Source organism: Alosa pseudoharengus, unplaced genomic scaffold (assembly GCF_046254945.1).
Source record: "Alosa pseudoharengus isolate Yale_2024_CS ecotype anadromous, Long Island Sound unplaced genomic scaffold, YU_APseudo_1.1 YU_APseudo_1.1_scf_22, whole genome shotgun sequence".
In the NCBI taxonomy this organism is placed as follows: domain Eukaryota; kingdom Metazoa; phylum Chordata; class Actinopteri; order Clupeiformes; family Clupeidae; genus Alosa; species Alosa pseudoharengus.
Window position 1 is genome coordinate 27,345,408 of NW_027468680.1, and position 21,976 is coordinate 27,367,383.

At 46.4% G+C, this 21,976-nt stretch overlaps 1 protein-coding gene across 2 annotated transcripts in view; it reads right to left on the minus strand.

Annotated features, from left to right (window-relative positions):
• Positions 1–323: 323 nt before the first annotated feature.
• The window catches only part of cdin1 (CDAN1 interacting nuclease 1), a 60,080-nt gene continuing 38,427 nt past the window's right edge, over positions 324–21,976 (minus strand). For both annotated transcript variants that reach the window (XM_076300014.1, XM_076300015.1), the window contains one exon: positions 324–1,502. In XM_076300014.1, the coding sequence (XP_076156129.1) occupies positions 1,367–1,502 (136 nt within the window). In that variant the 3' untranslated portion in view covers positions 324–1,366. The remainder of the gene's footprint in view (positions 1,503–21,976) is intronic.

Sequence of the window (21,976 nt, forward strand, 5' to 3'; positions counted from 1 at the left end):
CCATCAAGATCTCCCATAAACGGAACTGTGGTTGTAAACTTGGGCCTGTGAAATGTGCAACAGTTGGATGTCACCCACCCACCCCCCACACATACAAAAAAATCTTTTTAAGCTTACAGTTTTATGAAAATCAGCATCTAAATACACAGATCCTTATTGCATTCACAATGTCTTTGTGTTGTCCATGGGCAACAAGCGGAATGCCAGTGATCATTTATAACTACGCCAGTGAGCATTACTGATGTACAGTCTTAGAGACGGCATATGAAGACCATGTAAGCCCAGCCAGATGCAGAATGCCATTAACAAACCGCTTTCATCGCTCACACTCAATTCATCATTTTATTTCCGTCGAGGCTTTATACACTTGAAACAAATGATACCAATCAAAGACAAGAAAGAGAGGCAGAGAGGAATACATCAAAAAGAAAGAAATGCATTAAAATAAAAGCAGGCACACAGAAAGGCCTCAAAGAAAAAAAAAGAAAAAAAAAGAAAAGGGCAAATAGACAGAACCAGACGGCATTCACAAAGCGGCATTATCTCGATCACTTCAGCCCACTTAAAAGCTGACAAACAAACCTGACAAAAGTTTCTCACCCAGAAATAGGGAAAGGGGCCGACTGGCCAGAGGAGTTAAGACCCACCCCGTTTATGTAAGTTAGAAAGTGTGCGACACCATGAGAGAAAAAAAAAAGGCAGAAAGAGTGAAAAATAGAGGGAGAGGCACTGAGAAAGAGAGAGCGAGAGAGAGAGAAAGATAGATAGAGAGACAGAGAGAGAGAAGGCAGGAAAGCAGCAACATGTGGATAGATGGATGGTTTCCCCCCTGGCCCTGCGGAGCACAGAGAGGGGGTGGTGGCTGGGTGACGAGGGACAGGGCTCTGATAAGAAGCCTCTACCTGCCCTCACGTCCTCTCCTCCGGGGCCCCCCGGCCCTGCGCCGGCCCCCAGTGTGCTTTTAGCACTGAGGTACTACAGCGGCCCGGGCCGGCCGGCCGGAGTTCAGCCAGAGTTCAGAGCAGATGTTTGCCAGTAGTCTCGCACTGCAGGAAAGCGAAATTGCTTCCGGATTCATGTCTCCAATAGCATCCCAACCACCACCTCCTCTTCCACCCACACACACACACACACACTCATACACACCCTCATCCCTGCGTCTCAGCAGACACTTCATCCATCGCATCTGTAGTACATACACACTCACACACAGACATACACACCATCGTCTCGACTTTTGCCTGCACTCCCTACGCACACACATGCATGCACGCACGCACGCACACGCACACGCACACACACGCACACACACTCACACACACACACACACACACACCTCCCTTGCGCCCCCTCCCCTGCAGTGGTGTCAGCTCTGGCTCGTCCTGGGGCAGAGGGTTACAATGTCAGAGGGGAAGCAGTCTTTAAGGAGGATCCCTCTGTCCCGCTGGCAGTCCAATTCCGAGATGAACCCGTACCAGTAGATGACCAGGCCTGGCCCGAACCTGTAACACAGCACAGCGAGAAGCCTGTTAGCATTAGCACACACAAGACAAAACCCAAACAGGACCAGATAACCAAAAATGTCGCTGTTGAAAGTTCATGGCTTTTTCAACACCACTTATTGTGCTCTGTCTTTTGAATTTCTCCGTCGGCTGCTTTGGCTGCGAGGTAGTGTGCGTGACACACTGAGGAATAGACACAATGCACTATACATTGCCCAGGTCTTTTGATCCTTCCTACAGGAAACGTGCCCCACTGCCAAAAACAAAAGCCATCCTTTGATAAGATCGGTGGACGAAGGTGATACTTGCGTAGGTTTCACTTCACAATGGGCCTTAAGCAAAGCTGATCGTTCAAATTGCGTCGTAAAAAAAAAGACACTATGCAAGTTTTATGCCTCTGAGAATTTGAATGAGGAATAATTAGTTGTTTACTGGGAATGTGCGTAGGCTTGCACTGATGGCTTCAACTCCAGCAGTGTCCAGCTGCTACACACACACACACACACACGGCACAGCCACTTTGGTTTGGTTTGGCTCACAATACCTTTCTAGAGCTCCATAAATAATATTACTTGCCATACTGCTAGCAAAACAGCTTAAGTCGGAACTGAATCGGAGTTCACTTCTCATTGGCGGTTTTCACAGATTGCAGCAAGAATGTAAAATGAGGGGAAAGAGAAGTGTTGAGGTAATTTGAAAACAGCCTTCTGCATGGCACAGCTTGACATCATTTCATGACTCCCCTCAATGTCATATAAATCATCTTTGGAGCTATTTATTACAGCCAGACGAGCAGCAGTGCCCCCCTCCTACTGGGGAGACGGGATCGTACCTATTCTTTGAACTTTGGTTGCAGTGCATAAACCTGGGGTCAGGTTTGAGATTCTGGCTTTGTTGAACGACAGTTGGTCTCTCACTCACTCTCTTTCTCTCTCACACACACACACACACAGTCTTAGGCAGGCTGGGAGTAACGCGGCTGTCTGCGGTGACACACACCATCCTCCGACAATAAAACAGGGTTTCGGCACGTTCCCCGAGGACGCAGACAGGAAGCCGCCCCGTGGGCTCACCCGCCCCCTCAGGAAGTTCAGACGCTCAGGAAGAGTTCATAAAGCGCGAGAGCGATCAATCACACCATCGAGAAGAACAACAAAAAAAGAGAGACAGTTGTCATTGACAATGTCACGCGTGCACCCACCGTAGAGACCCTGGGCCGGGGTTTGACCCACGACCCACCTTGCTGACGTCACCCCAAACCACTTCTTTCTCGAACTTGCTCGAATCTGGTCATGTCATGGCAGATACACACACCCTGCGTAAATAACTGCCTGCTTGACCCATGCCTTTGGACATGCCGGGACAGATCGGCCCTTATACATAACTTATTCCTCTGCCAGACAAGGTGAGCCTCCCCGACAAAAAAAAAAAAAAAAAGAGTAGAACGCACACACGCAAAAAAAAAAAAAAGAGCATGTGTGATAGCCAGAACCCGAGCATTCCCTGTTTTACAGTCAGTGATTTACAGTCCTGTATCTCTAGAGTGCACGGGCCAAAACTAACAACGCTAGAGAAAGCCCCGCAGATGCACAGGCAAGTTCACCACAAAGTCACACATAGCTGAGCCTCTATGGGCAGGATTCTGTCCTTTCCCCTCCTATCCTTCCCCCCTCAACCCAAAATGTGAAACATTCCCATCGCACAATCCCAATGCAGTATGGATCGCCATTCTTTTTATGGAAATGTTATGGAAACAAAATCTAAACATTTACATTAGATAACTTTGGACTGGGGGGTGTGGAGAGTGGCTGAGCTTCTCTCTGACTGAGCGCTGGTATTTTGTCAGAGCTTTGAGAGATGTGTGCATGGGATGGAAAGAGAGGGAGAGAAAGGGAAAGAGCAGAAAGTACAATTTTCTGAGAAGGTAGAAGTTTACATCAGTAGATAAGAGGCCAGCCAGCAATTTATCACATTCATGTAGTTCGTCACAAAATGAAAGTTAGGGAAGAAAATGACAAAAACAGTAACAATGTCACAATCTTCGGTGCTGTAAAGTAGAAGATCAGCATTTAAAATTCAGATCGTAAGCATAAAAAAATTCTTAAAAATGTAAAGATTGACGGGTGGATGGGAATGAGGATGTAGAGAGAACAGGATGCATTGAGACTAAAGACAGAAATAAATAGCATTCTAAATGGATACAAAGCTCCAATGTTAATTGCAGGGTTTATTATGGGGTCTCATGCTCCTCACATCCCCACAGCTTCAGGCATCAGCTCCACACAGGGAAGTCAGTGATCTTCCAATAAACATCTGACTGCGTAACGAGGCAGTGAAATTGTTTGTGAAATGAAACTAATTTGGAGCCCTGGCGGCCCCCAGCGGGCTGGAGGGAGGTGTCGGTCATTGCCTGGCTCGACAAGCTGCCATTAGCCGGTAACGAGCGCTCGCCTGGGCCTTTTGATTTTAGAGCAGGTACCATGCTGGTTAAAACGGCAGCTTAATGAGGGTGCAGCACTTACGAAAACGAGAAGAAAAAAAAAACAACACAAAAAAACACAAATGGAGGTGCTGAAAGAGTAAGCTGCCATTAGCTAATGTGCCCCCCTACTCTCACCCTCACCCCAACACACGCACACACTCATGCACAAGTGCGTAATCGCAGTGCAATTAAATTACTAATTGCAGGCCTCTGTGGTGTCGTCTGAAGCTTTTTCCACAGCGGTTTCTGGAAACTTCCACAAGATACCTTTCTTTTCTTTTCTCTGCACAATTCTTGGAATGACAGAGCACACTGTGTCAGACAAAATGTGTCAGCGGATTCAAAGTGGGGCCCAGGCTACAGTTGAGCCCCCTTTATTGTCATTCTCAACATTTAATGACCCATGATTAATTTGAAGGATAAGACAGAACGTTGATTACTGCAGTCAATAAAAACGTATTACCTTTGCACCAGGAGTTGCCAGAAAGCTGAAATTACCTGTCATTTTCCATTTAAATTAGAATTTATACAAATGTAACAGTTATACATAAACTTTTCTATATACATATAATGTTTCACAATATATGTATACAGAACAAACACAAAGAGAGGTCCTCTGCGAGGAAGACACTACCTCTCCTCCCCCTAAAAATCTCTGGAGCTTTCTTTTCTTCTTACACTCCTAGTCTTTATGCCTAGAACCAATTCAACCTTAGATATGACAGAGAAAAGAAAAATAAGGAGGGAAATCGAATATGGTTGAGAGAGAAAGAAAGAAAGAGGGGAGAGGGAAGGCAAAGACTGCTGTCACAGCTCTGGTCAACCCTGGCTCTCAGCTGGTGATTAATTGGTGTTTATTTATAGGGCTTGAACTGGGTGGTGGTGGTGGGGGGGGGAGGTGTGCAACTCAAGGCTGCGAGCGAGGCGATAGTGGCACAGAACCTGCGTCTCGCATGTTTTACTGGGGCAGCCGGAGGCTTTTTTGTCGGAGAGGCCAGAGATAATAATAATAAAAAAAGGCGGCCTGCACACAAACAGGATATTTAAAGAGGGCGAGCAAGCGGCCTCGGCTGGACAGAACACAGCTGACGGTAAACAAGCACAACGTCCTGGACTGGGCCGACACGTCGTAAATAACTGCAGGCCAATTGGACAGGCGGAAGGTTATTAACATCCCTGCCTTCTGCCCAGAATAGTTCCATCACCTCCCTTGCGCTTTCGATGCTTTGTTTTACGGCGCTGGAAATGTTCAATTCCGCTCAGGTACGTCAAACGCAAACGTCTGGAGTTGATGACCGGCGAACGGCCCTCGGTGACCGACTCCAAACAAACACAAATGCTGTAATTAAGGTGGGGCAGACGGCTGTAAAGTGGACAGCATTTTCCACCAGGTGTAATTCTCTGCGACGTTTTTACACCCTCTTTTCTCCACTCTTCTGAGGAAAGGTTTGGAAAAAGGGTCGTGATGTGGTTGTACCCGCCATCCCTGATGGCAGGGCTTGGGGAGGGGGTGGGAGTAGAGGTGTGGGGGGTGGGTGGGAGGAGGAAATTTACGCCCTGCAGCACAGGATGTCAATACGACTGGGGAGATTAACGGAGGATTAAGGTGTTTTATCGGGAAACCTTGGGAACCTCTGTGACCCCGGAGAGAAGGCAGCTGCCCTAGGCCAGGACTCGCATCTCATTCCAGAACATTCTGGCCAGGGCCGCAACCAAGCCCCTGCCATCATGACTGTCTCCCTGCCCCCGCTCACACTGATGACCTCATTATGGCGTGAGGTAAAGACCCTGGTCCTCATCCTGGGCTCACCGGTAATTGCATAAAAGTGCTCCAAGCTCATTACCCTGAACTCAAGTATTAATGACTACCTTCGTATTGGTGAGGTGACATCCAATAAACGCCTGGCCTGCCTGTGATAATGACTAAGAAGATGGCACTTCCAGATTTAGCTACTTAATTTCATCTGAAATGACAAGGTGGGAAGGAAGGTAGGAAATCTATGCAGGAGGGGGGGTTGAGGAGAGGACATAAAGAGCAAAAAAGAAACCAAGAAGATTAGCAACCAGGTGCACATCATGGACAGACATCATCTACTGATGCGATGGAGGGAAGCATTTGGTCTGTGTTAAGGAGGTGACCATGTTTAACATAAACCTTGTGGCCCAGGATCTACAACCTTGGTTTGGACTTGTGTAAACACAGAGACTCTAGTCTTTACCTCACGTCTGCACCGGTGTCCTGGCCTGGTCTTCAGATCTGCAGCGTCACGCTCCGACTCGCTCTGACATGTGCTCGCCTGCTTTTGCTGCACAGCAAAGCCAAACAAGAGTGTGTCCCGGCCCCCAGTCAGTCTGCCTCCAGAACCAGGGCGATTGGTGTGGGGGGCAGGTCTGACGGAGGGGTACCCAAGGGAGCCTGTGACAGAGAGGCCATGCTGTTCTCATAAAGGGCCTTTCAGACCTGGGGTTGAACTGCCTCTGGCTTTGGTTGAGCTCCAATGAAAGGCACTCCGTCTGGTGATGCTTGAAACCATGCACGATTCTGCTCCAAATGGGGACTGGCTCCTGCTCTGGCCTCTCTCTTGCATGTCTGTCAGGGTCAGATGCAGGTTGACCTGGGGTTCAGCTGATGCGATGGATAAGTCTGCTCGATATTGCCCTAAATGGTGCTCTCCATCACCCAAATGAACAAAGCCCTTCATTAAGCCTGGCCAAGAGTGGATTCATTAGCAGATGATGCTCTGGACGACGCTATAGTCAGGGGCCCCATTTCTAATGAATGATCTGAGGCACTACTTTGGCAAGCCAGTCGTGGCCATTTCGAGACACATTTTAACCTCGCATCATTTTTGAGTCACTCACTAGTCTTTTTAAGAGCCAAGCCATTCCCTGTCAACACACAATATGAGGAATGGGAGAGTCTGGAGTATGTCGGAGAAGAAACCTTTTTTAAAAAAACAGCACACTTCAATCAATTAGAATTCCAGGGTGAAGAATAAGGAGAGAAAATGTGCTTTGATGACTCTGTGACCCGGCAGTTTCTAGCAGCTGAGCTGGCTCACACTGGAGAGTGAAACCCTGGCCAGAGACTGGAGACACACTGCCGCAGCCTTTCGGGTGGATGATGAATGGCCACTTGTGTCAGAGCACTGGACCAGGAAGAGGAAGTTACGCCGGTGGTGACGGTCAGTCTCGGCAGGCCAGGCCTGCGCAGGAGCTCTGGTGCCACGGAGTCACTGGGGGATACACGCTCCTTTAACCTGTTGTGAAATCCCACCAGCCTTAGTCAATAATTAGCAATCGTCTCTTGGGGGAACCCGAACAAATCCCCCTCTCTAACCCCACCACCAACACACTCCGTTCAGTATCTTGCTGCCGTCGTTCCTTGCGAGCTGTGCCCTAATCCTGCCCTTAACCCCTCTCCGCTAATGTGTTTCCAATTTGCAATGAGCCCCTCGACGGGCCGCGGCTGTAATCAACAACAGTTTGGGTTGAAACCCAAGCCGAGTCTGGCCGGGCTGGGCCAGGCGCCTAGCCTGATGCTGTGTCCAGCGTCTCTCGCATTGTCCTCATGGGGTAACTTCAGCAGGCAACCAATTCACGGTGCAACAAGAGCGTGTAGAAAAATGTAGGCATGTCATGTGGGTGACTGGCCCCCAAACACGCACAAAAAAGTGAGGCAGAGTTGAGGAAACCACATTAGACATGTAGTGATGTAGATGTGGCTTTTTAAAAAAATCTACTAATGTTATTTCACCCATGACTGAACTATGCTTCTTACCTATTAACTCTGAGGTATGGATATGATAACACAGCCATGAATCCAAATGTAATTCGGATTAAGTACCCTGAGAAGATTGATATGGTGAAACCGCCTCTTGGGGGTAAAAAAGAAAGATAAATCAACACAGCTTATAAATAGGTGTGAATGTTTGTTGTCTAAAGCCTGAGGCCTGCATGCCGCTGTTAAGGCCTCCTTACCACCACCAAAAAAACAGACTGCACTCAAGGGCTCTGGGAAAACATGGCCTGGCTTTCGTCCAAGTTGCCACCTTTGGAAGTGCACAGTCGTGTTACCACCACTAAATCAATGTGTCAGCGCTAGGCCATCTGAACTTTTGTAAAAGTCCGCATTACTTATATGCACTTAGACATAGCAAATGTAACTGTTTGACCATGCCGGCAGTGTAATGGAGTAGAGGAGGGAACTCTGCAAAAGAAGGCAAATTAAGCCTTTCATCCAGTAGAGACAATGGCAAAGAAGGAAAGAATTGGCAGAAAAAAGTTATTAAACAACCCTAGGATCTGTATGGCAGGGTTAGACTTAACAGTTTGATTTTGGGAACCAGGCCTAGAGACTTTGGTGACTACAGCACTCACACTCTAGTCAAGTTTTTTTTATTATTATTAGTGGCTTGATTGGGGCAAGGAGGCGTGAGCAACTGGCTACAGGAGCACTGTGCTTACTCAGCAGTGTGTTTACATTCCTGGGGATAATTTTAGCCTCTGGGTGGGGGCGCAGTGTCATTGGGTCTTTTCACCAGTCAAGCAGCTCGGTGTCAGGTCCTGGACATGTGGGTGGGTGGGCACACAGAGGGCGTACTGATGCACACACACACCACTGGCACCACACTTAAAAGCAAATACTTGACATTAGTGGCTTACCTTAAAACCTGATCCTGACAGCTGCGACGTCTGTTTCATGTGACAGCTTATTTAACTTACTGTAAGTACATTCTAAAATACAACGCGATTAGATGTGTTTACAGCTCATTACAATTATATTACATTGGAATATGTAGACTACCAATATAAGAAGACTTCCACGACCATGTTCTTCAAGCAGTGTTGACTAATCACCAAAGCACTTCAGCCTGTCCAGTCTGCATCTTGCAGGAAGCTAAGCAGTCACATGTAGCAATGGCCTTGGTAATACCACAAGCTCAGCGTGAGATCTCCCTCTATCTACACACATACACGTGTGTGTGTGTGTGTGTGTTGGGGGAGCTCCATTAACCACACTCCCACGCCGGACGCCTACCCAGTGTTGTCTCCAGTGATCAGGGGCGCAAATCGAATTTCATTGTAGTTTTAAAAAATTTGCTAAGCAAACAGAACATGCACGAGCCCCGTGGCCACCTCAGTGGAGAGCAAGGCCAGGGGCAGGAGGGGAGGGGGGACTGGACTGCAGCCTTCCCTTTCTGCAGCCCTGTGGGACTTCAAAGGTTGGAGGCTGGGATGGAGGGTGGGGGAATTGGAGGGAACAGGGGTGTGTGGTCTTCACCGAGTGGGCCGGCCACACTAATTAGCCGCCGGATCAAACTGGAAGTTTAATACTCCGCAGCATGTAATGAACGAGCGAGACTGAGTGACACGCAGGGGTCGGGGCGACGCCAAAACAGCAGTCCTCGGGCAATCTGGTATTGATTTTCACTCGTTTGGGGAAGCGAGCTGAAGGAGGGTGCTAAGGGCTCACTGCTTGTCAATCTGACAGTTTAACCCCTGTCTGAGGCAAGGGAGGGGGAAAAAAATCCAAAGAAAACAAACAGGGGATTCTCCTGGGTTGACAGTGCTGATCTGGGCTGGTGGTGACACTCCAAACAATACTATCCACACAGGGAGAGGCAGAGCGCAAAGGAAAAGAGGGAGGGGGGGCTACAGAAAGGCCCGCTGTGTACATATCCTGAAGGGTCTGCATTGACCAACAGCCTTAGACTACATACTGACAGGTGGTTCACTGGCCAAAGAGGATGTGTCTTAAAGACGTATAATAGCTGTTTTAAGTTTCAGAAGATGCATTTGAAAATGTCAAAAATACCTTTACAATGAACGTTTACTGGTAAATGGTCAAATAATGTACCAAAAAAAGCAGAATTGTGCTTGCTAACATTAAAGGCCATCAATCCATGCAAACCTTTATTACAAAAGGGCCGCCTTATCCCTTTGTCTGTTGAGCTGTCAGTGGAGTGAGATTCAGCCCCAAAGCGCTTCCTCTGTTTCATATTTCCAAACCACTCGAGAGAGCCAAGGACTCTTTCCACTCCCCATTCAGACTGCTTGGTTGTCTCTGTCAGGATGCCAAGCGTGACTCCAGCGGGGGCCGCACTGAGGTGGCTCACTTCCTCTTCTCCCCTCTCCCCAACGTCTGTGGCCCACCGGCAGAGGATTTACCAATGGCTGTCCGCATCAAATTAGAGCCAACCCCATTGTCCTTATTATGGCTTTGGGAAAACGGCATCATGGGCAATGCTACGGGGGTCCGCGCTTGTCACTAGCTGTCAGCCAGATGCGGAGTTTGGATACACGCTGCTGACAGGTAATCTTAACGTCTTCAATTATCTCAATTAGTGCTGTCATAAACAATTCGATGAGTGCTCGGCCAACACAAACAGATAAACACACACACAAACACACACTCAGTCACATGGAACGCACGGGTATTAATGAGAAGAGTAATGGGTTTATCAGTGGCTGAGCGGCATGGCTTTCCTTTTGTCTCCGGGTGTCCCCAGCATGCTCAGCTGTGCTCTTTGTGCACTGCTACCTGGTCAGTTCCAATTGCGCCATCTCCTTTCATTAGCACATCTCTGGGCGAGAATCTGAAAGGCCATGACAAAATTCATTTAGGAGGAGTGGGAGCAGATTGCCTGGAGCAGGTGCTATAAGGGAGATAAAGCAAACGTGTGAGGGTGTGTGTGTGTGTGTGAGAGAGAGAGAGATAGAGAGTGTGTGTATGGTAGTAAGATCCGTGGATGTGTGAGCATTTCAAATAGCTTTTTACTTTTTTCATTTGAGATGGAAAGGACCAGAAGTTCTGCCTCAAAGAATCTGTGGCTTTATTAGGAACACAGTTGCTGGACAAAAAGGTAACGCCAAGCATACATTCTTCTTTGACCACTTCCATCAGGGTAAGGTGACATCAACAAATATTATCTCTGGCACGACTTAACTGACTAACACCTGCTTTCAGAGAAAGTCCAATATCTGCCCATGTTTGATTTAGTCTCTCCTTGTCATGATTCCTTATCATTACACAATGTCAACACCCACAACAGATTGAAATCATTTATTTGTGTGCGTTATCGCCTCTTTTGTGTGACGTGTTGCACAGAAAAAGGCACCACATTGCTACTCAAAGCAGGTTCCACAGGTTTCAAAAGCCTCTTCTAAAAAGAAAAGAACATCCACATCCATTGACAACACCTTGATCAAGCATAAAGTAAAGCACTTCATGGAAAGTATTAAGTGTTGTGTCACTGTGACATAGACAAAGGGAATGTGGTGGGTGTGAATGAGAGGGAACGAGGTGGACAGACGGAGAAAGATCCTCCTTAGAAGGAGGCACTCGCTAAACACTGGACTCCGGCAGTCCGAAAGCTCCAGCATCAGCCGGGCCAAGAAACAGAACCCTGTCTCCAAAACTGTCAAAGCCAATATAATGGGAACGATGCAGATTCGGGGCGCGCCCCTGTCTCTGCACTTGACCCCTGGTCATGTGCGATGACTGAGACGGCATAGGGGAAAAAAGATAGAGAGAGAGAGGGAGCATTACAGAAAGAAAGCAAAAAGACAGAGAACGCCTGTGACAGGGAAGTTGTAATAGGAAATTGGTCTTGGCAACTATTTGTTCAAGCACCAGATTTTTTTTTTTGTGCGTGTGTGAGTGTGTGTGTGTGTGTGTGCCACAACAAGGCCCATTGGAAAACAGGGCAGGTCTCCCTAATGAGTAATCTATTTCAAAGCAGTCTTGTCTGGGCATGACAGTTTACTGAGAGGCTTGAAGAACTGGTAATTACCAGTGTTACGGGGCAATTAATGCATATTACACTGCGGCACTCATGGCGGAGACTGTCAGCTCCCCAATAAAAATGAGCACTCTTCAGCACAGAGGGTGACATTAATTGGGCCCTTAATGACTATGCAGGGGAACCAAGCCAAATAGGAACAAAACAAAAGACTCTGTCTGACTTCAGGAGTGGGGTGGAAATTGTACTAAAAATGAGATTAATTGCTGTTGAGGAGAAAAAAAATAAGAAGGGGGGAAGAATAAAAGGGGGGGAAAAGAGGAGAAAAATTATAGGGTTGTGAGAGCAAGGGCTTCTTGTAGCGATGACAATTCCATTAATTAGTCTATTTTATATATTCTTGCCATTTTGGAGGCTTGCCGTGTACAGCAATTTATATACGTGGACAGCAAAGTGGTGGATTGAATGAGAAGGAGATGACATGTAGTGCACTTAGGAATTACTGGCTGTTTGCATGACATTTTTCTAGAATCATCCGTACAGGAAACAAAAATCTAACTTTGCGGCCGCCACAAAATGCTCTAATATGAAGGGTAATCATCAGTGCTCTCAAATGTCTGCCATTCCTGACCACAAGTGCTGAACGTCTATGGAAGACAGTGTGTGTGCCTGTATTAGTGTGTATGTGTGCCTGCCTGTATCTATACATGTATGTGTGAGTGCATGTACATGTATGCACCAATTTGTTTGATGTGTGTTTATGTGAAATAGCTTCAACTTTTACAGGGAGCAAGCGAGTGCAAAGAAGGTCTATTGTCTGAAGAGGAGCCATTTCTGCCGAGTGGGATCATTTCATGTCGACATGGATGGAGAGGGCTTGAGCTTCCTAATGAAAAGGCTCAGGGGGCCTGAAGTGTTTCCTGCTCTACTTAAGGCCCAAACCTGCATTAACCCACCCTTTCATCACATAGGGCCTCGCAGGCTTCACTCTTTTGCTAGGTTACTGGCATCACGGTTTTACACCAAATGCATTACTCCTTACACTGAATGATTACCACTCCTCATAGTTTCTGTGGCAGAAGGCCTTACCTGAATGGGTGAAAGTTAGAACATTTTATATATATGCACAAATAAACATACAAATTTGAGCATGCAAAACATGGCATCATTTGCATGCATTTTTTATTTCTCCACTCGCACTCTGCTTAAGTATGCAGCCGGGAGAAAGGGAGAGGGTGTGGAGCACTGCCTGGCTCGCCGTCACGCTGCACACTCACACTGTCATTGGTGATGATAGAACTTCCCCCGGCTTCAAAGCCGCTTTGCGTCGGAAAAGGGAGAGCGAGCAAATATTTGAATTGCAAAAACACATCATCTTTTCGAAGTATGTGCGTGGCGTATGTGTGTGTGTGTGTGTGTGTGTGTGTGTGCATCGGGCTGGGGGGTAGGGGTGTGTGTAAGGGGCAGGGGGAGAGGGTACTCAAGACAACTCCAAAGAGTTAAAGACCTACATTTCCTGCTGCATGGGCAAACAGTAAAGGAAATAAATAGAGAGGAGAGTGAGGTGTTGGGGTATGGAGGGAGGGAGGGAGGATGGGAAGGGGAGGAAAGGGACTGTAACGTATTCAGCCTAAGCACCCTCCTCGGTAATTTAGCATATCCAAATTTGTGTAATGGGATGTGACACATTTTCGAGGGGGGCTTCAGAGAGGGAAAGAAGAACATATAATGCGAGGAGAGAACCATAAAAGTGTTTTAAGCGGCCCTCGCATTTAGCTGAAATCCACCGTACTAAATCTGCAGGGTCTCAAGCCACCTGACACGGTTTTGATTACGAACTGAGGTGTAATTACTTAAGCCATCCCTTCACCAAAGGCTGTAAGCAGGGAGCGGCAGCACACGACACTCGACCCAACGAGCCGTTTTTGTTGAGATGAGGCACAAATGCGGCCTTAACCGCATATGCTGTTTTTTTCGCAAGCAGTTTGGACTCTTGTGGAGCTATTCTGTTCCGTTCTCATCCCGAAGCCATTCGGAAGCTTCACAAAGGCTGTGGAAAAAATGTCTCCTTGCCTGAAGACTTTAAAACTGCTCCAAGAGAAGTGGAAACGGCCGGTAATAAATAACCACTGAAAGACAAACATTGTTATTAATCATGGCATATTTGAAAGTGAGATGTCGTCATTTTCACGCCAGAAAAAACATGACATTTAAGTCGGGGAGATAGTCTTGCCGCAAAACAACACTCATCTTCAGACTACTGAAATAATACTTTTTTTCGTCTCCAAAAAAAGAAAAGAGAAAAAAGAATAAAACACTGACATGTTGAAATATGGCATGAGTACTTCTCAGGGATTGAATATTAACATCGCTTAGTATTTCCAGAAAGTCAGAAAGCCCCAGAAATATTTGCAGCGTGATTCACATGGGAAATAAAATTAATTCTGACATTTAAAATGACAGATGAGAAATTTTCATTACTGTACAAAAATAAAAAAAGAAAAGTACAGCTGCCCTTTTCAGTTTCAAATGCAAGGCCACGACAGACAGGCAGTCTGTCATTTATTAGTGGCATTTTAACGTACAAGCGACTTCTATCTTAAGTACCCACTATTTGTTCTGATAAGGGCTTTTTCCAGCCTTGAGCTAATCCAACTAAACAAACATCTCTGAAGAAATGGTCAGGTAATATACAGTCATATGAATCCCGCATACAAATATTCCACAGGCGAACACACGTTATTTCATATCAATAAATGTCATGTTATTGGGCAGTAACAGCAGACATACAACGTCTCTGGGGTTCCCGCTCTGCCACAACTGACACCACATCCTTCAGTCCGACAGCACCCCCCTCCGCTCTCTTCCATCCACAGGCCCCACCCTTTGGCTCCCCGCCTGTATGCAGACACGCTGGAGACAGCCATGGACAGGAATCAAAAAGAGCGGATGATGGATAACTTAAGAACACAATGACCTCTGTCACAGGGGGTTTGCCCTAAATCAATCTGTGTGATAAGAAGCACGCCCGCTCCTAAGACGTGCACCTTGGAATGTGCGAGCCGAGCCGAAGTCTTATCTGCGGCAAGAGGAAGTCTGAGTAATAAGCATAGACAAGCTACGACAAAACCACTAAAACCATGTTGTCAAACACAATTTACAATGTATATTCTCTCCTCCTCTTGTGCTGTTAAAACAGTCATTATAAGAAGGCCCGAGTGATAGGAGCTTGTGTTTATGGCTTGGGCTTTTCGGAGGCCTGCACGGATATTCTGACCAGCAAGGGTCACATGGTACTAACTGGAGAGAGTGAGCACCTTGGGGCTCTCTGGGAGCGCCGTGTCAAAGCAGATTGGGCCGGGTTCATCAGCAGTGATACATGCAGGCCAGGGTTGGAGGTTGAAGTTGAGACGAGGGCCGACAGGAAAAGGGGACCAAGCACTTTGGAAGATTACAGCATTTAACATGTTAAGACCTTCCAGTAGTTTTTCATTTAGTCCCCCTTTCTGCCCATGATCCTTGCTCTCTCTCTCTCTCTCTCTCTTTCTCCCTCTCCCTCTTCTTTAGGGGCTTGACTTTCGATGCGGTGGCATCAAAACGGAAAAGCGAGACCAAACATGACATCAAACGTGGCAATTACGTGACCCCTTCTGCCGGAGTCAACGGTTTAAAAAGTCCGGCTTTTAGAGCACTGATTAAAATATGTTTGCTTTCTCATTCGAGATGACATTTGACAAGGTTGGTAATATTTCAGCATACTGCAAAAACATTCTCGTGGCCATGACCATTTTTTTCCAGGCTCTGGAGCGGCGCAGGTAACCTCCAGTGAAAGTTTCCCATGAACTCAGTGATATAATCGCAAACAAAACAAAAAAAAGAACACAAGTCCTGAGAAAAGAAACGGTTTAAGGTTTTAAGCCAGCGTGTTCAATTTCCCTCCTAATGTAGCTCCAGCAAAATGTTTTGCAATCATTATTCAAAGAATTTATCCCCTTTCTAATTCAAACCACAACGATTACTCAAAACAGAGGCGGTAGTCTTTTCTCTGACCGCGGCCCACTCCTTAGTGGGTACTCAGGGGGCTGTGGACTGTCAGCAGCTCCAGGGATTGAGTTCCACAGACTGCTAAACCCCCTCATTGCCAAATTAAGGGAGGTGTAGTAGACAGCCCTCTAAGTTGCACACAGTAATCAAGAGACCTACCTTCACATGTGATTTAAAGCAAGCAAGCGAGTCTCAAACGAACAGCAGTACCGAGCCAGCGAATGTCATACTTTTCAAGGATCATTTTCATTGCTGTTTCGCATTTGAAATGGAAGGGTCTGGCTTGTTCTGTTGGAAAGCGTTGGTTAATCTTTCAGGCTCTGAAATACAAACTGTCTGCCCTGACAGGAGCACCACAATATGGCAGAGTGTAGCAGGGCTGCTTGGACCCAAATAGGACAGAGAGGGAAAAACTGGGTCTGAGGTTAATAGTTTTCACATTCGTTAGCCATGACGCAGGATGGGAATGCGATCCGTCACTCTGGACAGTGCACTAGGATAAGCCAGCTGCAGCTGCGGTCAAACTGAAGTGGCATATTCTATCAGGCGGCTTTCACCAAACAGCTCCACTTTCTTATTGTCTGACTGACATTCTAGCTCATAAAAATATATAAAGAACAGCGGCCACTTGAAATACAAAACATGACAGATGACAGAGTTGGAGAGGTCCAAATGTGGCGATGGGTAGAGCAGCACGTTTGGTGACGGCCGCGCAAGTGATAAAGATATTCTTCAAACAGAGGGATGGATTACCCTAATGTCTCCGTCCACATCACTCAAAGGAGAGGGCAGAGTACTCACTCCAGAGGAGTTTTTGTTTCACTGATTAAAAAAAAACCTTGTCCTGCTATCTCGCTTTAGTGCGGACGGGAGGATATGGTAAGGGGTCTAGAGGTATCACTCGCTCTCGACCTCCCTGCTGGTGATGAAAACGTCGCGTTTTGACAGCATGCAGAACAGGAATGCTCCTGCGCCTTAACCCCTTCCTCTTTACTGTACGAGACAAAAAGGCTGGCAACCGAAGCCCCATGTTTATGACGTGGAGACAGAACAAAGGGCACTTCTGAGCCCATCCTGGCAGTCTCGCTCTGTTCAAGCCAAAGCGGCATTCATCAGAAAGCTTTTCAGATTAAGACCAGAGAGCTTTAAACTAATTATTTATACACCGCCCGTGTGCAGACGAGCACAGGGAAAGAATCAGATGACCTGAGAGATATCGTACATTAGTCAGAATTGATGAACGAAATCAAAGGTCAGGGTTAGAGATGCAGAAAGCCCTCATATGTCTCTGATTACGCCAGATCCCCCCCTCCCTTTCTCTCCCTTCCTTCCCTAACACACGACCAGGAGACCAGTAATGTTTCTGCTATCAGGGCAATCAAGAAGGCAACGAAGAACATGAAACTCAAAACTCAAAGCCGAGATGTGAGGCAACAGCATATAGGAGCATCTGAGATTTTACCACTTAATGTCTCAAGCCAATGCCCAGATAAAAAAAAAAAGAAACAGTATATTTTTTAATTGACTCAGTACATAGGTTACCATTGTGGAAGCAGATATGTATAAACCTATGCCTACTTGCTGTGAGGTATGTGTGACAGGGAATCCTATGTCAAACACCTAATGAAAGAGAAGCCAAGACTCCTGACCATTCCAAGCTCATATTGATTATCCATTACTTATGTGCATTACTAGCGACCTTTACATAAATCCTGGTAGATGGTCAAATCATTGACAAGTAATTGAAAGAATTCAGAATAGTTGTCCATCAATACATATTTAAAAATGCTTTTTCCAGCCTTGAGCTAATCCAACTAAACAAACCTCTCCAAAGAAAATTGGATTAATAATGGCAAACATCAAAATGAATGGTGGAGCTGAGATTTTTTTTTTTTCTGTTGACAAATCTCAACAGTTGAGTTTACTATTAAAAGCTTTTGTTTATAGATATTTATTTTGTGAAGTCTAGTCAGCACATTGCTAATTGTAATTTATACAATGGGGACCTTTGGCTACAGCAGTGTTTGGTTTAAACCTCCCTCTGATCACACTCTTCAAGGGCCCCCCTCTAGGTAAAGGAGAAAAAAAAAACATCAACCAGTCGGCCCATCACACTAGGTCTTAGCCCAAAGAGGTCAACACGAAAAGGGAAAAAAAGAAAGAAAAAAACAGGCAGACAAGGGCCTTTACAGATGCCGCGAAGCAAAACCATTCCAGGGTAACCTCCTGATGAGGTCTGCCTTGGCCAGCCAACATCTGGTCCTCAGTTTGCATGACATGATGGTCAAACCGGGTAATTGATGGTGGCCAAGAGGGAGAGAAAGGGGGAGAGAGAGAGAGAGAGAGAGAGAGAGGGAGAGAGAGAGAGAGAGACTAACATTTGGGTGTCAAGCAGTGAAAGGACAAGGTTGCACAGAGGACAATGACTTTAAGTCTAGGTTATTTATATACTCACATATCCCACATAAGAGCCACTGAGAGCAAGTAATTTCCAGCAGCCAAAATACTGAAAGTCGCACCAAGACGATATATTGGTGTCCCTTCATTTCAATTCATTTCTGAACGGAGAATATGACTAAACTGAGAACAAAACACACAAAAACATAATGGCTAGGCTTTCTTGCCATGAAGAACTCTATTTGGAACAAAACCTTGCAATCCAAATGCAGTAGAACCCTACTACAGCCTTGATAAACCAAATTCAAAGCTGCTTTCTTGTATTTTTTTCCTTAAGCAGACAGAAAAGACAGTGGCAGAGATGCTTTCTGGATACCAAGCTTCTCTCAAGCCAACTGTCATGACTGCAACCCAATCGCCTGGAGAACAAAAGCCGTGATTGTTTCAGATTAATTTGGTCTGGTCGGGATGGGGGAAGCTCCGTTCGCCTGTCATTCACAACTGCCTCCAACTCATGGTCCAGTGCCCTTTTGTGGTCTCAAGTCTCCAAAGAGGGATCTCGGCAGTTTTCTGCGGCCTGCGCTCGTCGGGAGTCTTCCATCTCCCGGCCCTCTCTGGGCGAGGGAAGCAGCCGAGTGGAGTTCTCATCTGGCAGTGCCATTAAAGCGCGGCGGGAAGTGGATGAGAGGAGACACTTCATAATGGGAATGCTGAGGCAGAGTTGAGGGGACTGGATGGTGTTATCTGTTCAGTGTTAAGAGTGGCTGAGGGGAGGAAATGAGAGGAACTCGGAGGGTCTTCTATTTCGGTTCCTCCTGCTACTTTTAGGCATTCATTATAAAGATATAATATCGTCACTCCATACATTCTTCACGCTTGTCGTGTTTGCGTCACTCTTGCAAAGTTCGACAGAACTGTGTCAAGGTACACCAACACCCTCCAGCTCCCCACACAATCAACACACACTGTGATACAGTGATGGAAATGAAGGAGTTTCTACCATCTCGATAGCTCTTGGCAGTTTTCAGGGAGCCCGTGATGAGAGCCTGGGGACACAGAGGGCCCTTATCACACACGAGCCGCCTGTGTTTCCTTTGCGGGCCGGCGCTTTTGTGGTAAACAGCTCGGCCGACAATACGAGCGGACTGATAAGAGAGGCGGCCAGGGGACCGCGACGCAGTGGCGGCAGAGATAGTGACGGAGCACTGACCGCAGACGGGACTTTGGTGGGCGGGGTACGTGTCCCGTCAAATGAAATGGTGCCTTATTGAACTCTCTAATCGGAAAAAAGCTAAATTTACCCTTCCTGGGAATTTACTGCATGGCTGTGCTGCTGTTATGATTGTTGTATGTACGCAACAGGTAAACATTGACCCAGTAATATTGCTAATAATGAGTAGTAAAATCTCATATCAATAATGACACTGTAAACTGTGGTTGATCATTCACAAATATCACCCTCTATCACAATGCATTTTGATAGTTAATAGACATTATGACAGGAAAATTAAAAAGATTAACATTTAATTTTTGGCACGAAGTAGCATGCATTGAAACCAGTGTAAGGCTACAAACATGTACATTTTATTTCAACATTATTTAATATTTATAACTATGGTCAAGGTTTGCATGTTTCACTCACACTCAACAATGTTGTGATTACAGCTGAGTTATGGCATACAAAAGAATAAGGTGGCCAGAAAGCCAGACTTCTAAATTACAGAGATAGTCCTATAAAGAAAGAAAATCATTCACAATCATAAAAAAGGAACCTTTAAACCATATATTTACAAAGAATACTTTAACCAACATTACCACAATCTCTTTTACATATTTGTAAAATATGTTGACAATCACACAATGAACACACTAGAACAGATAAATGTGTGCATTGTCTGCAAAACGGATCCTATTGCTTCACACTTCTAGATGTGGGCAGACGTGCCCGACAGCTATATGTGTGATCTACAGTATGCGTCCTGTTTGTGGCGCCGGCTCTATTTGTCACGAGGCTATCTGTGTGTGTGTCACAGAAAATAACGCTTGTGCGTCTGCAGTCACGTTCGCCACTCCGCAGCCTGCCAAAAACATCTCTGGGGTCAGAGGCGCTGCGCTGCGCGGCTCAGACCCACTGCGGCCGTGAGAGGTCCCCCGTTAGATTGGGTTTTACAAAGAGCCATTTTAATAAAGTCCCTCCACTCGCCTTCGCCCCCGAGACAACATCTCACCAGGATGACAAATGTTGCTGACTTCTGCCTGCAACCAAACCCGGAAGGTCAAAGAGAGGGAAAAAGCGATGGAGGGAGGCAGGGAGAGGGGGACTGGGGGAGGGAGGAGTGTGTCTCTACACGTCTGACGGCATACATTTTAAAATATGACAAAAAAAAGTACGTTAATTTTCCACCAAAAAAAAGAGAAGGAGGGAGGAAAAAGAAGGAAGGGAAAAAATGGTAACAAAGTGGGAATTCATTGGAAAGGCATGCCCCGCTGCGGTTCCGACCTCAGTTTGTCTTCGGGCTTCCATTTTTTCCGTCTCCATGTCATGTCACACTGAGGCTTTGGGGAAATATTGGCGAGGTGTCCCTTCTCTCTTTCTCTCCTCTCTGCACTCCCATTCCTTGCCTTTTACAGCAGAACAGCCATGTCAAAGCTGCTCACAGCCTCAATGCTAAAGGCGCAAATTTGTATAATGTGAAGATATGCTCATACGTTCTCTCTCTCACACTCACACACAAACAGATAGGAAATAACTCCAAAATGTAAGTGAAATAAATCTTTCCAAGGGTGCAGTGGGAGCAGAGGCATGCAGATTAAATGCCGCAGCATTAAACAATGCGCCTAAATGTGCATCGCAATCCTCAAAGCATGAACATGGGGTGTCATTCTGCCATTAGGGCTTAAAGATGCATGTGTCACACGTTGGGATTCAGTGGTGGCAAATGCCATGTGCCAAAGGCTCTGGGAGCAAGAAGCTTTGGTGAAGCCCTGTCAGGTTTAGGAGCCAAGCTCCTTAGGAAATTAAAACTTTTCAGTCTAGCACTTTCCAAGCACCACGCAGGAAGCTCAGTCGATTCTAAGACTATTACTGTTGACAAGTTCACAGATTCTGATTCTTGTGCTGCTTCTTTTTTTTTAAGTTATAGGTTCTTGAGAATGGAGAAACGCTGGTTTCAAATCCATTAGAGGAAGGTGAGCGTATATGGTGTTAAAAATATTTTGCCACTGTCTGTGTGTGTATGTGTCTGTGTGTGTGTGTATGTGTGAGAGAGAGAAAGCCAGGCTGTGAGTGTGTCACCCCACTGGCACGGGGACAGTCCCTCAGGTTAGCCCTGTAATGTCCGGCCTCATCGGATCATCAGAGACACTGCCCTGGGCTCCCTCTTCCAGGTGACACGCTCCATCGGTCCAGGCCTGCCTGATGGCCCACATCCTGCTCGCCTCCAAATGAAGCCCCTTCCCTCCCTCCCGCCCTCACGCTCACTCACGTTCACACACAAAGGCACAGACTGACAGCCATACAGGCAGACACAAAGACGCGCGCACGAATGATGAACTACACCTCGCTTTGGTGTGAAAGCCAAGGGCTATGGAATCCAGTAAAACTTATGTCTCTAGACACTGACAAAGACAAAGAGACAAATGGGCGAACACTCTCCAACACAAAGACATGCACACAGACAGACACCCACACCCTTTTGCTTGAGTGTGCCTGAGAAAACTCAGTAAAGCTTGTCCACAAAGGAAGAAGTCATTACCAGCATATTTATTAATTAGACGAATCTGGCCGCACTAGGTGAAGATGAGCT